The 19,071-nt window shown below is 33.6% G+C and overlaps 1 protein-coding gene across 1 annotated transcript; it reads right to left on the bottom strand.

Annotated features, from left to right (window-relative positions):
• Positions 1-384: 384 nt before the first annotated feature.
• Unc50 (Unc50 RNA binding protein) lies at positions 385-7,937 on the bottom strand. Its single transcript, XM_089640056.1, has 6 exons — positions 7,516-7,937; positions 7,278-7,343; positions 5,365-5,485; positions 4,410-4,546; positions 3,808-3,909; positions 385-3,128 (listed from the first exon to the last, which is right to left on the bottom strand). Exons 1-6 carry the CDS (start codon positions 7,751-7,753, stop codon positions 2,992-2,994), a joined length of 801 nt encoding a protein of 266 aa, XP_089496182.1. The 5' UTR covers positions 7,754-7,937; the 3' UTR covers positions 385-2,991.
• Positions 7,938-19,071: the final 11,134 nt, after the last annotated feature.

Raw genomic sequence — 19,071 nt, 5'->3', positions numbered from 1 at the left:
CGGGTTGTTTCGGAGAATCTGAACAATTCATCAAATTTCAATGTGCATTTTCAAGTTCTGTGAAAGATTTTTTCATATTCTGTTTTTATTTCAGTTTTGTCAAGCAACTAGCCTACAATTATATAAAAACAGAACTTGAATAAGTCTTTCACAGAACCCGAAAATGAATGTTGAAATTTGATGAATTGTTCAAATTCTCCGAAACAACCCGTCCTTAGAGTGCTTTCTGTGGTAAATGAATCAAATTAGCAAAAACTGACATAGGCACTTCTAGCATTAATAGTGGAAATATTTTAGCAGTTTTTTTATGCCAACAAATCCATAAAAGAAGTTCATTCCCAAGAAATTTACAAATTTGATATAGGCGCTTCTGGCATTCTACAAATTGCAGCATTATGTGGAATTTATTAATACTGAGGACGCGTTGTTTCGTAGAATTTGAACAATTCATCAAATTAATTTTCAAATTCTGTTATTATTTCAGTTATGTGAAACAACCGGCCAATAATGATATAATAACAGGACTTGAATAGAACCTTTACAGAACTTAAAAATGAACTTTTAAATTTGATGAATTGTTCAAATTCTATGAAACAACGTGCCCTAAATTTATGTCTACCATTATCAATAATAACAAAATGGGTTATTTTTAATGTATTATAATATCTTTATTTCTAATAATAATTATGTATTAAATAAAATCTGGATAAATTATAAATTAAGTTGTGATCACATCTCAAAATAATAAATGAAAAAAATAATAACACATTTTTGATGGAATTATTCAATATTGGGTATTAAAAATATCATAAGTATTTAGCTTAGTTAAATGATTTATAATAGAACTAAATTAATTATTATAACAATAATATTATGTAGTATGTTTTTGCAACGAGCGACGATTGCATGAAAGTAAAATATGAATAAAAATGTTTTTCTATTGATTTACAATCTTTATTTTCGTAAAATTTTGGTTATCTCATCTCCTTCCCCTTCCCAATCTCTCAGCCTCACAAAATATCCCAATTGGGGATGTCATAGTCCCACAAGCTCCGGACTCCGAACTCTTGTGTGGTAATCGCATTTAAAAATAAAATGTATTTTGACATGTTTTGATGGTGTATAAAAATTAAATGTAAAATTTCAACTTCTGTTGTAAGAAAAAGGAGTCAAAAGTAACATACAATTTTTATATAAATCACCAAAAACAGTTTGTGTGTGCAAACTATGACCTTACTAATAAACACATTCTAAATTTTACACAGTTAATGTACATCCATTTGTATGGTAAATGGTCGTTTATCAGTTGTGTAAAATTTTAAATATATGTATTAGTTAGGGGGACACAGTCTTATTAATAAACATGATTTAAATTTTGCACAATTGATGAACCATTTAGGTGGAAACCTTACTAATAAATGTTACATAGACTAAACTGATGTTTAACAGCCGTAAAGAGTTCATATAATGGGCCCTACAGACGGTTCAATTTGGTTGAGAGGTTGTTATCAATCTGGTGAGTTGAACCATGTGGAGGTGCGTTGTATGCGATAAGGTTAGCACTCAACAGTTGACGCACAAAGGGTCGAACCAACCAAATTGAGTGGTCTGTAAGGCTCATAAGTTACACATTGCTTACTCAGAGGAAGAGGTTTGTTTAGTTGTCTTTTAGCATTGACTCTCGAATTATTTTTGTGTTCGATATATTTTCGTGCTTGTTATTAAAAATTGTGTAAACTTGAAAAATGATAACAATGTCACAACCTACACATTTTGAGTAGAATGTATTTATGTAGTAACAAAAAATAATTGTTCTTAAAGATAACTAATTTCATGATGTATTTCAAAAATGGATGTTTTTTTTCATTATAATTAATGATATAAGGCAATGACATTATGTCCTCGCACATAGATTTACGAAGAAGTACATCATCAAAGTCATTCAACGACGTACAGCCAAACATGCATGCGTCATGCCGCTGAAAGCCATGTTGCCAGGCTGTAATTTATTTTAATGACAGTCATTAAATGCGTTTATTAGTATGATTTCAAAACAGAAGTCCACAGGCTTTATGCAATGTGTAACGAAAACACCGTTTAACAGCTGGGTAGTGTTTTTTTATTAGTAAGGCTGTTAGTGTATTTTTACACCCACTGTGCGATGTACATTATTTTTTGATAGGTATATTAGAAAGGAACAAAAATAAACATTAAAAAAACATTATTCAGTCGTAAGAGAAAAAAATTTCATTTCGATGGGTTTTTTCTTTTATCCGCTAAAGACAGTTTAATTGTCACAAGTTATATTTTTAGTGGGTATTTCGCCACTTTTGAGTAAACTGCCGATTAGTGCTACTTGTCGAATAATGTAACGAATAATAACGATAAAATCTGTTTTCCCAAGTAAATGCCTGTTTATTAAAGCAAGTTAATGAGTAACTCAGCAGTTAACTTAGAGGTAGTGAAATACACCCTTAGTACGATGTGTACCAATTTTCAGAATATTAACACATTAACGGACACTTGCCAAAAACCGCCAGAATACAGACATTCGTGATAGGACACATGTTATATTTTGTACTAGCAGAATAAAATTTTGTGTTTTGTGAAGCCAATGAAAATCACTATGCGTGATAAGAAATATTAGACGCCTATCGTCTTTGCTTGTGACACTTTCAAGTATAGAAGTGTTAGCTTTTGTGACAAAAAAGACAGGCTACATATGTACTACTACAATAAAAAACTTAACTTCCTTCTTGTGTTGCATGAAATCTCGTCTGTAACTAAAAGACGTATATTATTTAAGTTGTGACATATCACATCTCTAAAACGACATCAATAGACGTTGTGTCCGTGAATGTGTTAAAGGCCATTAATTAATAATAATTATAAAAAAGTGTAATGAGTAACTCTCAAATAAGATTGTGCTGCCATCTAGCGGATTTTTCAGAAGCTCCCCGGATACATTCCTTGGCACGTGAGAATAAGGAGTTACAAAACTCTGTACTTGTAAAAGTCGGTAAGGGCGAGACTTAGGTTCCAATTGATTCCCAAAGTGATCAAGAATGTTATGAAGAGGATCGGCAGCGGGATAAGCAGCCACCGGGTGTTTTGGAGACTCGTTAAACCTGAAATATTATTAAATGTCAGCAATTTCAATGAATTTCCACTTTATTTTGGTATTTACTAAGGACGGGATGTTTCGGAGAATTTACACAATTCTTTAAATTTCAAAGTTAATTTTCAACTCTTGTGAAAGATTTTTTCAAGTTCTGTTATTATTTCAGTTTTGTCAAGCAACTATACTATAATGATATAATAACAGAACTTGAATAGGACTTTCACAGAACCCGAAAATGAACGTTGAAATTTGATGAATTGTTCAAATTCTCCAAAACAACCCGTCCTAAGTACTTATTTGATTCAGTGTAAAAAAAACAAAAACGGGTAAAGAACGAAGCGCCAGTGGAAAATATAAAGTTTGCAACAGCCAGAGAAGACACGCCATGATGGAGTGAATCAAATATTTGAGTCAGGTTATGTCGAGAGTCAGAATTTAAGAAGAGTCGGGGCTGTCCCTGTGCACGGTGCAATTGAAGCAGTCCACTCCGGTCGCCGACTTGCCAAGGAGCTGATAATACCTAACACAGCACCCTTGAGATTTTTACTAGCGCCAGGCGCCGTTTGACTCAGGGCCGACCCTGAGAAGATTATGTATGAATATTAATGAAGCCTCCTTTCTTCCAATCCTGCGGAGAAATGGCTAGATTGTTAGCTTTGCAAAAAAGCAGATTTAAAGGTACTCACAACTGTATCCCAAGAAGGTTATGTACACATAATAGCTAATTGATATAAGCCAAAAGAAGTTTCCCAACGTAATTGAAATGTAACCTCCTTCAAGTAAGAAACCTGAAAAAGAAAAATAAAAACTTATTACATATTTTTATAATACGAAAATTCTACACCAACTGTTTTCAACTAGCAGTGTAATTTCCTTTGTGAGCTTTGAAATACCCATTAAACTGTAAAAAAATAAGACAAAGTGGCGAATTGTTTTATTTGTGATATAAATAAACGGATTTCTAAAAAACAGTATTCAACGTTAATATGACATCATTAAAAACAGTATTCAACGTTAACATGAGATCATCAAAAACAGTATTCAACGTTAACATGACATCATTAAAAACAGTATTCAACCTTAATATGACATCATCAAAAACAGTATTCAACGTTAATATGACATTATCAAAAACAGTATTCAACGTTAATATGACATCAACAAAAACAGTATTCAACGTTAATATGACATCATTAAAAACAGTATTCAACGTTAACATGGCATCATCAAAAACAGTATTCAACGTTAACATGACATCATCAAAAACAGTATTCAACAGATAACTTACTGTGGAAGAAGAATAGTTGGAAACCATGCAATATTGTCAGCGGAGGGAAGAAGGCATTTAAATGGACATCAAATGCATAGCCCCATTCCACATCGGAGTTGAGAATATCTTTACGTAGATATTTATTACAAATATACCTGGGAAACGAAAAAAACTAAATTAACAGCATGTTCCAGAGTGGAAGATACTCTCAGTATCGTCCTGGTTTACACCACAACTATACAACCACTATTCAGAATTGAAACATTGTTTGAAATGGCTGTGGTGACCAGATCTGAATAGCAAGGCACTCCCCACTTAAATCATTCCCATCTCCTTCCTCTCCCCACTACCTTCAGCCTCCCAACACAATCCAATTGGGAATTCCATAGTCTCACTGGCTCCAAACAGTTGGGAGCAGTTGGGACTCTCTGCGGTTCTCAAAAACTCAGCTGTGAACCATTTGCCGGCTTTTGTGTTTACCTCCTAAGTGGGTCTTTTCAAGGCCTAAGTTCACGTCTTTCTCTCTTTTAAGCCTCTTTGCTCAACAATCCCAAACATGACATAGGTAATTGCCAGAAATAATTGTGAAAATTTAAAAAAATTAAAAAGTTTTTATAAAAGAATTAAAAATCTGATCTTTCAAAGATGGCGCTAATTTAATTATTTTAGAAAAAAAAACTTATTTTAAGTTATGCTTTAAAATATTAAGATGAATTATTTGTTTGCACCCGTACATTCTCATTATGATAAATAGTTTTGTCCGTAAATAAACTTAATTCTTTTAAGAAAGGCATACAAATACAATATTGAATCGGTGATTCGATCCAATATTCATTTTGTTATTTTATAATAGCTCCATGAAAGAGGAGATTATGAATTCTTTTAAATAAACCCTTAAAAGTTAAAAGTAAATGTATTTATAGGTTTATTGTAAGCTATAGTTAAAGAAAAATTTTAGTGTTCGGATACTTACCAGAAAAATGTGGCGACTACCAATCCGCAACCGATGAAATCAACGAAAATAACATAAAGAAGGAATGCAATGAACTGTCCAAAGCTAAGACCTAGTACAATGGCAAATCCAATTGATGATACTGAAACATAATAAATTAATGCACATTATTACATTGTCAGTAATTTATTATCTACTAGCTGTACCCCGCCACGGTTTGCTGTGGCTCAGTATGTTTGTGCAGATAGAGAAAAAATAACGCGTTTTACTTTTACCTCAAGAGATGGCGCTGTTTTAAAAAAATTCATCTTTTTTACCTGTCACAGGTTACATCTATAAAATACATACGCATCTTTAAATGCAACGTTGTGTCAAAATTCAAAGAAAAAATCTTAAATCTCCTATCGAAAATTTAAGATTTTGAATAAATGAACATTTATATTTTTATTTATACATAGATAAATTGAGTTTGTGATTAATATCATCCATAAAATGAATACAGGCCACAGACATAGGAATTAATAGACGAGAAGATAATGGCGAGGGGTAAAATCAACTGTTGAAGAACGAAGGGAGTGAAGCTGACTGTGATTCGTCAATAAATCAATCTGACAGTAAATAGGCATCTCGCATTATAATATCACCATTTACTTCTTAAAAGTAAAATCTGCTTTTGAATGAATAGACATTTTTACATGGGAGCGCAAATTACTCGCCACGTTATGAACAAATTTGCGAAGTCCAAATTCGGCAAAAAATTCGGTTCTATTTTCAGAGTCGAATATTTCGTTTAAGTATTTAGTTAAGACACTTTTATAAATGTTCATAATTTACTTCCCAGCAACCAACCAGCTTTGTGTTTCGCGTCCAGACGTTTCTCGATGTGATAGTAACAACTGATTCATATTATACGATGTGAATATGCTTAAAATAAAGTAAAATAATGCTTATGAATGTAATACGACAATTGGGTTTATTCTCTTTTTCACATCTATTTTTACAAGTTTTCATAGTACAAGTCAACATTTTGCCGTGTTATTTCGTAAAATGAACCGATGATGCCTCGACCATAGTTCGCACAAGAATGATGACGTCACGTTTTCAAATTTCACTTGAGGCCATACGCGAGCACAGCCGGCTCCAATGGAACCGGTATGGGGAGTGGGGATAATACGCTTTTAATCACTTAGGGCAGGTCTACTAATATTCATATATCTATGATACAGGCGCAATCGTATATAATAGAAACAAGGGAGATGAAGGACCAAAATTAGTATGAAACCGAGCGCATCAAAGTGACGCCAGCATTGTTTACCCATAATACTGAAAGTAGCATCTACGCACAGCAGTGCCTCACTTTTACTTCTACCTACACACCAAATGCATAACTTTCATTGACTCCGCCGCTTTGATAGCCTGCGTTATTTGGTTTCATCTCGGCGACAGTCGGCACGCTTCCTAACTATATCTTTCTTGTTTCTGTTGTCTATGGGTGCAACACTTAAAGCTCTGACCTAAGAGGCAGGACTGTATTATAATTCTGGGGGTTGATGTTAGAAGTCCCTATGACAAATATGTGAACTGTTAATTACTTTCTGATACCTAACCAAAATCTGACGTGCACTTCAGCATTAACCACAAGTATGAAAGATACTTTCAGTATCGCCCTGGTGTAAGACCACCATTCAGAATTGCTTGAAGTGGCGTTGGCCATGTTTGGTGACAGGATCTGAATAACCAGGTACTTCCCCACTACTTTCAGCCTCACAACGTATCCCATTTGGGAATGCCGTAGTCTCACTGGCTCCAGACGGTTGGGAGCAGTTGGCACTTTGGACTGCTGAGAGTTTTGGAAAGCCTCTTGAAGAGTTCTGGGGCATATTTTGAATAAAACAATGATAGACGAACAGAATAAAAATAAAAAATATACTCACAACATAACCAAATACTAAGTAAAACTAGGAATGCTGGGTCATCTCTCGCAAACTGCAGTTTTGTTTCTGAAAAAGAGAAGGTATTATAATATTGGACAGCAAAAACTTATTAATAAACATGGCGAGTATGAATGAATCTTTTCATTCAAATGAAAAAGATCTCAAATACCTTTGATAAAAGTTTGTGCGCTGGAATGAATGCAAGGATTCTAAATTCAACAAATGTTTAATCACTCACGTTTTCTATATTGAAAGTTCCTATAGACTTTTTGTGGTGCAATAAAGAGGTAAAACATTTGCCAAAGTCCATACTCAAAATCCATTTGTTGAAATTTGAATATTCTCCGGAGATACTTGTATCGTTTTGAGGCGGCCGAAGCACAGCTGGGCTGGTAGTTCGCCGGGGCGGGAAGAGGAGACATACTCCTCGGAATATTGGAAGAAGTACTCGGCGTAGGCGACGTTGGGTACTTCATCTTTGAAGATTAATCAACTAAATTGCACAATTCGTATAACTATTTCAAAGCTTTCATTAGTTTCTCCGGTTCATCGCGAATATTCTGTTAAAATAGATTGGATAAACACGTTGTTATTGTTAAAGACAATCAAAATATTGTTATAGAAAGTCAACAATAAACGTAACCACAATTTCGTTGGTCAAAAATATGACAACTGGATTTTGACATTTACGATACGCTAGTGTTGCAAGGTGTAAAAAATATTTGAATCATAATAGTAATAATGTAGGTTCCAGTTAGGTACTAAACACTACATTAGGGTACGTATACATTTGCGAATCGAAACGCAAACCGTACCACCACAGACATATGAATATATAGACTAGAAATTAAAGGTGAGGGGTAAAATCAACTGTTGAAGAACGAAGGGGGTAAAGCTGACTGTGATTCGTCAATAAATCAATCTGACAGTATATAGGCATCTCGCATTATAATATCACCATTTTGTTCTTAAAAAGTAAAATCTGCTTTTGAATGAATAGACATTTTTACATGGGAGCGCAAATTACTCGCCACGTTATGAACAAATTTGCGAAGTCCAAATTCGGCAAAAAAAATTTCTTCTATTTTCAGAGTCGAATATTTTGTTTACGTATTTAGTTAAGACACTTTTATAAGTGTTTATAATTTACTTCCCAGTAACAACGATGCGCACACTTGAGAATCGCTACATTCGACCAGATGTATCTCGATGTGATAGTATATGTTTCTACAACTGATTCATATTACACGATGTGAATAAGCTTAAAATGATGCTTACATATGGAATGTAATACGACAATTGGGTTTATTCTCTTTTTCACATCTATTTTTACAAGTTTTCATGGCACAAGCCACTATTTTGCCGTGTTATTTCATAAAATGCCTCGACCATAGCTCGACGCTAGTTCGAACAAGAATGATGACGTCACATTCTCAAGATTCACGGGAAGCCATACGCGAGCCCAGCCGGCTCCAATGGAACCGGTATGGGGAGTGGGGAATAATACGCTTTTAATCACTTAGGGCAGGTCTAGTAATATTCATATATGTCTATGCGTACCACGAATTACGAAAAAGGACCGGAGCAACTGTTTCAACTTCGTTTCTTTCCCATAAGTTGAAGTTCATTATGAGGCTCCCACCACTTTCCCACCCCGGTATAAGTAACAAATTGTTACTTCTTCAGGGTACATAACAGGACTCTAATTTTTTATGTTAACAAAAGACTCTAGGTATATAACGATTCTAGATCTCAAATGTCTAAATTTGAGGTTCAGTTCGGCAGTTCGGCTCGCGGATGTACAGGTAGCATTATACATCATAGTAGGTAGGTACCATAGATACTCTCATGTAGGTATCAAGCCGTGCTGTGCAAATTGTATCCGGATGGAGTAGCTGAGGGAACATAAAATAGACAGATAAGCCAAAATGTGATTAGTTCACAATTTTTTTTAATTCGAAAACGTTGTATCACATATTACCTATAATATATAAATAAATTACAGTTACCTTTTTGTAGCTTAGCGTTTCCATTATAATTAATAATTAAAAGGGAGTTAGTAATAGTACTTACACTTCTCTTTTTTGCCGTTTATACAATAAAAAAATATAAATAATTTTTTAAACTTTTAATGAAAAAAAACATGCCAATTTCTCTAAGATTCTTTGACAATATTTCGTACCTTATTTATGGAATGAAATATAAATATTTGAGACAAATTGAGAAGACTAATTATTTCCCTTTCCAACGACGAACAATTCACATTATAGAAAAAAAGATTTCCATTACAGAAAATACTTATAATATAATGTATGGTCGCCCCGGTCAAATCTGTTCTTCCGAGGCTCTAATGGATTATGATGTTTGTGGCTAGTAATATCCTTCCGAGACTGGAGGGATTAAATACATAATAATTTAGTGTATATTAATTAGTTTTACTTAGCATCGGCACTCGGTACTTATAGAAGTAAACAGCTTAAATTTAGACTCATTTGTACGGTAAAGACTTAAAATTTTGAATTTGCATTCAAACGTCAAGAGATTGGTAAATAACCGTAATTTTTTCTTTATCCATGACAACACTACATAAGCAAGGGTCTCATTGAAATGATTACCTGTAATTATGGTTGAAACAACATAATGGTTTGTCGGTTTGTTAGCAATATTGTCGAATCTATTGATATGCAACTCTCATAAAAAACTCTTATTTCTATGAAGATCCAACTTGCGAAATAGAAACGTTGTATTTAATTAAAACTTTACGCTGCATTACATTCGATAACAAGGTAGCAGGTAGAAATTGCCGTCAGACGACAATAAGCCATCCTGTAATAAACATGTACTATTACTATAAATATTACACGTATAAAAATAACAATAGAGCCCGAGAGTTTTATTGAGAGTGATATACGTGTAGGTACTCACCTACAACTGATTTGCTTTGGTGCCGGTAAACGAGTAAGATAAATAGATTTTGAGCAAGATAAATAGCCCATTATTGCCAATAATAACAATCATCAATAGTTTTTTTTTTTAATTCCTTTATTATTCCCAATTTTTACATTAATTACATTCAATATTATATAAATCAATACGAATAATGGGAATTCACTATGGCGCAGCCTATGCGTGGGTAATATATTTAAGTTATTATTTTATTGTACCAAGAAATAAACAAATTGTGGGCATGAAGCAATAGTATTGCCGGGAAGGTATTGGCTGTCAATATTGCCGTGGGGTGTACAAATTTTTTTATTCGCAAACACAAAAAAACGATCTCTTGCAATCTGTAAGAACTACACCAAACTTGTATAAAGTTGGAAGCAATAATGCGAAATTATTTATTAATTTAAATAGAGTTCGAAATTATGACAGTTTTGGTAGGCGGCGAGCTGGTAGATGGTGAACGGAGAAAATAGATTTGGTTCGGCAATATTGTCGTAATATCGGTAGCTGAGCGAACACGGCTTGCGGCAAGACAGTGCAAGAATAGACAGTACACGACAATATTAATTTAACGATCCTGACGCCAATGTGAAGCAATGCGGAGAGATTGTCAACTATTGTGACGTCATCTGATTAAAAACCGAACGCATAATATCGGACTTGTTTTCTAACTTCAATTTATTCTACTATGAAGAAATTTTACAAAAACACTACCACTTTTAACAATAAACATGCCTGTAAGACATTGTAGGTAAATAGAAAAAATTTAAGGTTAGTTCCTTTTTTGGCTGTCTGCAGAGATAAGTTTGTATAATATACATAGGTATTGTTTGTAAGCTGAATATTGCAAAAAATATCATATTTTCTAGTGTTCCTTAATTCTTTACCATGGTTTCGTTAAGAAATAAATTAAGACGTATAGCAAGAACGGAGTAAAAAGTGCATACCTAATTATGAATTATGTTAGATTCATTGACTGGGGAGAGTAACACTATACTTTAAATTGCACAATGTCATATTTGAAGATTTGATTGAACGGGTGAACGATCTTGAAAATGATTTATTCCAAGCCGACATTCTGCCTTCGTGCATGTTGCATTTCTAAACTGCCGGAACTTTTGACTCATCGGTTTTTTTGTGTCCTGTCACGAACGAAAAGATTACGAAATCGCAGGCCTACTTCGAAAGTGAAATGTTTACGTAACCCAGAACCTATTTCTTTATTAATGTGTTTAATGTGCTGTATCGTGGATTACGTTATGCATGCAGGTACCTTAGGTGTATCCTGTTTGAACACAAACACGATGAAGAAAGATTTCCTAGCAATTAATTAGGAATATGTACCTTACCGTTATGTAGGTAACTAAATACATATAAAATTTTGATACTGGTAACATTTACGATGGGATTTTATTAAGAGCAAATTAAAATACTACTCAACAAGGTCGTCGTTAGCTTCCAAGCTAGGGGGGGGATTTGTATAGAGCTTACATGTAAGAAACAAGCAAGTAGTCAGAATAAACTAGGCCGTCGCAAACCGTGAAGGGTCCCATGAGCATACTGAGTTTGGATGTCTGCTTTGAAAGCTGTAAACCCTAATGCAAGCTAGATTTATATTTAGTTATGGTTTAGAGATGTATAGGAAAAGTTTAAAATAATTGGAAAAAATTCTAAATACCGCTATTATAAACTTGAACTATGTATTTACACAATTTACGCACGCAAATATTATTTGGCATTTGAGAAGGTCGTATAAAATTTAAATGATATTTTTTTTTCATATGTGTAGATTGCCTAGGTACATATTATTAAAAAAAAATTACGTACAAGAATTTCGCACTTTAGTCCCAATTCCTCAATAACCTAGAGTAAGTGACGAAAGCAAATGAAGTGTAACATTAGTTATAATTCTCACAAAGCTACGATTTTTTCGTTACACTTAATTGTGGGAGGAGCCTATGTGGCGTGGGTGAAGGAAGTGTAATGTGAATAATTATATTCGAAAACACACGGAAAAAGTGCGAAAATTTTTATAGCTAGGAGGGTAATAAATTCTGCCGATTTTTATTTTTCGGAGAGTCAGTATCCCAACAATATTTAGATCAAAATCCATTAGTATTTTCTTGAACGAGATATTTTTTGTTTGTTTAAACTGGAAATTTTAAAAACAAATCTCATTTGTGGTATTCAAAAGAAAAAAAAATACCAGATATAGTTTTTTTTTTTTTTTGGTTTTAGGCATTTCACCCTGAAAAGAGTGCTTATATAGTTTTGGTGCCAGTTATAAACGTCTTTATTCTTTTAATTTTTTTTGTTCGCCAATTTGTCTATGGCGGCTCTTTAATTTACTCAAAGAGTAAATTAAATTATCTTACTCTTTTGTTTAAATGATATGTTAAACGTATACTACACTTTATTGAAATGTAAGATATACTTTGTTGAAATGTAAGATATACTTTTTTGAAATTTAAGATATACTTTATTGAAATGTAAAATATACTTTTTTGAAATGTAAGATCTACTATTTTAGCTGGTTTTATAAATAATATACTGTGACAGCAAGACTGAGACCCTGGGTTTAATTACCAGATGCGATCGAATCTTTTTCAGATTTTTCTGTCGCTAATATTGCCTTTAATGAATACATACAAATAGTTATTTATTGTTTACGAGTACGTACCTATGTAATTTTAAAAATTGTCATTCAAGTCTCTGAGTACTTACGACTTTAATTAAAAAAATCTTTTTATGTTTTGTTATCACTGTAATTACATTTTTATTCTTATATTAAATAACAGTATTTTCATAAAACACAAGCACCAGCTTCTTACATTAGGAACTAATATAATTATGAATAAAAAAATATAACAATATATAAATATAAAACCTATACATAAAAAATTGAACCATTAAAGTACGTTAGATTATTGTACTTACTGATGCTAAATGTACTAGAAACCATAACAGTGTATATGAGTACAAAATATATTTATGAATTCGTTATATGTAGAACCTTTGTAACATCAATATAACATCGCGAGAGAGCCCGCGCGGGGGAGTTGTAAAGAAGAAAGTTAGTTCCGCCTCTCTCTGCTCTTCCTTCTGCCCCTCTCCGGTCCATTGGGCGAGGAGATCAGTTGGAGGACGCGGGAGGACGCGGGAGGCTGCGGGCTGTCATCTGTGTGATTGTGTGCCACACATTACTCTGCTACGCTTCTCAGGGATCTCTTTAGCTGAAGGATATTGTTTCATAATAATAATTTTAAAAGGGCCGTACTGAGAGTTTTGCCTGGTTTTTCTGATGCATCGATAAATTAATGTAAAATGGTTTTTAATAAAAATATACTTCACCAAATGTAACGTACTTAGGGAGATTTGGGGACATTTAATGATAATGGCAACACTTAACCCTTGAAATGCCAATCCCCCCGCGATCTAGTACCTACTCCTCCTCCTAGTAGCGTGGGAGGGGTAAAATGAAAATCGCCCGTCTTACGCCCCGCGCCGTTTTTTGCAAAATTATGTTTTTGTAAATTGTAGCGTTTTAACAGTTTTTATTTTAAATTTTATTTATTTCTTTTAAAGCTATTTATTTTCTCTATAATGTTATAAACATATATATATAATGAAGAGATACGAAAATTTTCTAGTACATATTTTATAATATTTTCCATGAAGTTAAATAAGTTATATTCACAATAAAAATAATTTATGTGAGGTTTTCCTGTAAATAAATACAGTAACAAGACTTTGAAAATCTGAAATATTTTTCGCTTCCACAAATATAAAAATTCATTGATTAAATTAATAGAATAAAATAACTTTGATTTTAATACCACTGTATTGTACAGGGTTTTCTAATAAGAGGTGTTATTTTGATATTCAATCATAAAAGATCAATGGTTTCGTTGCTCGTGTGGCACATAGCGCCGTCTTGTTGAAAATTGTTACGCGGATGACAGTACAGTTCATGATAGCTTTTTGTTTGACAAGCCCCCAAAGGGCACACAAACTCCAACGGCTCGGAGGGCTTTGAAGCAGAGAATGGACGGTTATCTCGAGAGTATTTCCTCCTGGGGTAAAAGTAATCTCATCGAATTTAATGTTTCAAAGACCCAATCCTGTCTGATTACGTCTAAAAGGGATCTAAATGATAATCTAGTCTCCTTCAACGGAAGCAATCTTCCGAACAGGCCTTCCATTGATATGCTTGGTGTAACTATAAGTGACCAGCTCAGGTATGGGGGCTCCATCGAAGCCAGAGTAAAGCTGGCCTCTCAGAAGCTGGGCGTACTGTACAGGGCCCGCAGATACTTTAATAGTACACAACTGCTGACCCTGTACAAATCGCAAGTGCGCCCTACTGTCAAATTTGGCAGCCATCTCTGGTCCGGAGCCCCTAAATACCTGAAAAAAACCCTTGACTCTGTGCAAAAACGGGCGGTCCGTTTGATAGATTCCCCGATCTTAACAAACGGACTGCAATCTTTAGAGCACAGGCGTCAGGTAGGTATGCTGTCCTTGTTCTATCGGTATTACAATGGAAGATGCTCTGAGGAACTAGCGTCATTGATCCCTTCGGCACCGGTGCGTAGTCGGGATACACGCCAAACGCGTGCCCAACATTTGTACACGGTTGACACTTGTCACATGAGAACGGGTCGCTTCTACGATTCGTTCTTAAGTTCAACAGCTCGGCTGTGGAACGAACTGTCGGCCTCTGTGTTTCCTCCCTCCTACAACATGGGACTCTTCAAGACCCATGTTCACTCCTTCCTCTCCACAAAAAGACCCTCCACACAGCATCCCCAAAGATGACATAGGCCCTGAGGGAAATTATTTTCTTCAGGGCCTCCTGTGTGGAGTTAATATAAAAAAAATAAATAAAAATAAACGTTGTCCAGATCAATACCATCCAATTCCGGCCATAAAAAATCATTAATCATCTCTCGATAGCGCAATCCATTCACCGTAACTGTTGCTCCAGCCTCATTTTCGAAAAAGTAAGGTCCAACTGCGACTCCGCCGGACCATAAACAGCACCAAACAGTCACACGTTGAGAATAGAGAGGCTTTTCAACAATAACTCTTGGGTTTTCCGAGCCCCAGATGCGACAATTTTGCTTGTTGACGAAGCCACCGAGGTGGAAATGGGCCTCATCACTCAAGATTATTTGCATTTGATTCACTCAAGTGAATTTTAATAATTTCAATACGTTGTTGAAGCGTGTATCGTTCCATTTTTATTAATGGCGTAGTTTCTACTTGTCAAATGTCAAAAAATGACAGCTTCAAAAGTAACATCTACCGAAATAATGGGCTATTCAAAATAACACCTCTTATTGGAAAAACTTGTATATATAAAACTAACCGGTTTCGATTCTGATTCGATTTTATTCTAATTATTATTCTGTGCCCTTGAGGTGATTTTCTCAAGAAGATATTTAAGATATTAAGATATTATGTAGATCCAAAAAGTGTTTGCTACATGTAAAAAAAATAAATTAATATAGTTCCACGTGACGAAACGAGAGTTTAGATTAATATTACGATATTTTATTTCCTTGCCAGGCGAATACAAATTATTTTAGTATGCCATTATGCTACAAAATACAATAAAGCATGGGCCAAGTGCGGTGAACTACCAGCGAATCTACGATGGATTTGTTGGCACGCTACGGGTACAGACCACAGATGTCAGAAATCCACGGTGGATTTATTGACACACTACGGGTTAAGAACACGGCAAAAAACAGGCATCAACGTAGAAACTTCTCTATTGAACATTGTTTCAAAACAATTTATAAAAAAATGTATTGATAATATTAAAAAAATTATCAAGAAAATTCAGGTCTGTCTATATGCGGTCAGGGGTCATTTTTGTCACCCCATTAGCTGTGCGATTTTGTGGTTGAAATTTGATATCATGAACACAGTAATATTATAATAATAGATCTTACTGCTGTAAGGTAACAAAAAGCCACATTCAGACGAGAGTACAAATTTAATGCTCTCCTTCGTTTTGTAGCCAATGAAATCTAACTTTTAAAAAAGACAGTGTGATGCCACTACCCAACTCTGTCTCTCTACAAACTCTTGATTAATTCATATTTAAACATTGTAATAGCATACTTCAGTTATGCCGACTCTTGACATAATCCGAGTCAAGTATTTGATTCATTCGATCGTGTCATGTTTTTCCGAGGTTTCTCGGCTTCCACAGTGTGTAAAAATAATGACCAGTAGACCTCACGTCCAAAAAAGGTACGTTTCTATTTTATTTTATTTAATAAATCAAAACCAAAATTTCCTTTTAAATCATAAGATTTGAACTTAGGTAGGTACTTAAATACATAATTACAGAATTATTTATTGCTAACATTTATATATACATATTTTAAATTTGATTTTTTTTCTTTGTTTTAAACCACTTTATTGGGTTATGGTTGACCGGTTTTGTTTGAACTGAACCTTCGTTAGGACAATGGAAATATAAACTGTTCAATACAGTGGTTTAAAACAAAGATTTTTTCAGTCATAATGTAAAACCACAAAGTGTTTTCTCTCTTCGATGATATATTTTTATGTAACATTTTCAAATTCAAAATAAGGAATTATACCATTTATCCAAAGAAAAACTATCAAACTTTCTTTTGACAGGTGGGTACTATGATATTGAAAAAATGCGAATGCGAAAGTACAAATATACGACGATTTCAAATTTGGAAAAAAAGTCTTTAATGAAAAAAGTCTTTAATGGACTATTAAAACGGCTACCATTTCGAAACGGAAACGGAATGCACAAACTGTTTTACAGACAGGCGAAATGTAAAACGGTATCCAAACGGTGGTCAAATATTTCATGGAATAAAAGCTAGAATTCTCGTAAGAAGAGGTAAAAAGTTTTAATTAAATCATGTGTCACGGGGCCATAATTTAAAATGATTTTTTGTCAGAATTCCTAATAGGTATTTCAAAATGTATTAGTTAAATTTAAATAAAAATATATAAAATAACCTTTCGTAACCAATACAGCCTCCAGTATAGTATAATTTTGACTAAGGCAGGTGAATCTGCGTTTGGAAAAACCTAACAGCATTTAAAATTGCACAACAACTTAACTCTTAGCTAATACGTGATGTTTTGTATTACTCAAGTCTAGCGTCCGTCGTACCATTATCATTACTCATCTCCCAGAAAGCAAGAAGAAATTATTACAAGATTACGAGATTTATAAGTCAGGAAATTTCCCATGTCATGCGGTTAGAGAGTATTTTTTTCGGAGAGTGGCGCCATTCTTGTGACCCGAAGAAATTATCGTAATGTTCTGAAGTAGGTACCCACTCAACTCAGATCGCGTTCGACCGTGAGCCTAGCAACACTGCTCTCGCTTTCATTGTTGGCGGGAAAACCAACAATCGAGTGTCTCGAAAACTTTTCTTTTCTTTTATCATTTCTATGGACAAAGTTATTCCGTTTTCGAGTGTTCCAAAACTTATCTATAAGTACCTACCTATATGAAAGAACTGTTTGACGTAAAAACAATTACTATTAAAATAAGAAAAAAAATCATTTCAAGTGACTGTATCTGACTGTTGAATAATTGTAACTGACAAACTGAAAATCGTGGTTAGAAAAAAACTTTTCATACGCAAAATAATTTACTTTATTCGTAATAATAATAAAAACATAGTAACATAATATATGTTACTAATTAAAATGTCGATTTTCGAGACATGAAAAAAAACTGCCAAAAATTAATCTAGTGCTTTGATGTCAGTGATAAGAAAAAGTACCTACTCAATAAATCATAATAAAGTTTTGTGAAAAGTGCGTGAAAAACAAAAAATGTTGAACTTTCTAAGGATGATAAAGAATAAACTTTATATTTTATTAGGTAAAGTATAGAAACTAATTGTATGATTATTATAAAAAGTGTTATGTTTAAAAGTATGGAAATTTGAAATATATTATTTGACCAATGTTCGAGATATAAAAAATGGTCTTACAGCGCTCAAAATCGTGCACCAAAACAGTATATTATACAACAAAATAGTATGAAATAATTAATAAACATTTTTATTAGCTATAATCGTAGAATTAAGAAGTGTTATTTTTTATTCCATAGCTATACTGGATGAGCGAATGTTTAAAAGAGAAGGTATGCTAGTATTGCATTGTTTTGAAGAAGATTATAAATTGACTTCCTGAATTGTGACAATCTTTTTTATCAGTGACGGTTTGTATTTTTTGTGCTAAAGGTCTATGGCAACTTTTTTTTTTTATTTGTGTTGTTAGATACAGATATAATAACGACTACAAATATGATACAATTTGTGTATTATAGAAATATCGTTGTTTATATTGAACAAAAGAGGACATGAAACCTAAAACAATGTTATTATAAAGAACTGAGTGCAAATTATTTTGTATAAAAAAAAACAAAATTTAACTATTATCATGAACTAGAGAGGCGTAATAAGTTAAGTAGATTTTTACGTAACTGGTGAGACTCTACAAACAGGTATATAAAAAAATGTTAACAGTATTGTTTTTGGCATTGACAATATATTATCGTACGCTTTTTTCAATCGCAGTCTTCTACCGTAAAAATATCACACAATTGCCTGGTTTTCTTGTAATTTTAGAAACGAAAAATAGTAACATTGAAGATTTCGAGTATTGTCGCATCATTGTCCATTGAGAAAACAAGACCTTGACGAAACTCTGGGAATTAACTAGAAACCATCGAGGCGTGACAAGCTCAAATTATAGATTATTATTGGAGAGGGGCTTTTCCATTCAGGCAGTGCTTACTTACATACCAGGTTTCTCTTTCGCATAATAA

The sequence above is a fragment of the Hesperophylax consimilis genome, chromosome 15, assembly GCF_061612785.1.
Source record: "Hesperophylax consimilis isolate HC1 chromosome 15, BYU_Hcon_1.0, whole genome shotgun sequence".
In the NCBI taxonomy this organism is placed as follows: Eukaryota; Metazoa; Arthropoda; class Insecta; order Trichoptera; family Limnephilidae; genus Hesperophylax; species Hesperophylax consimilis.
This window is presented reverse-complemented; position numbering and strand designations above follow the sequence as displayed.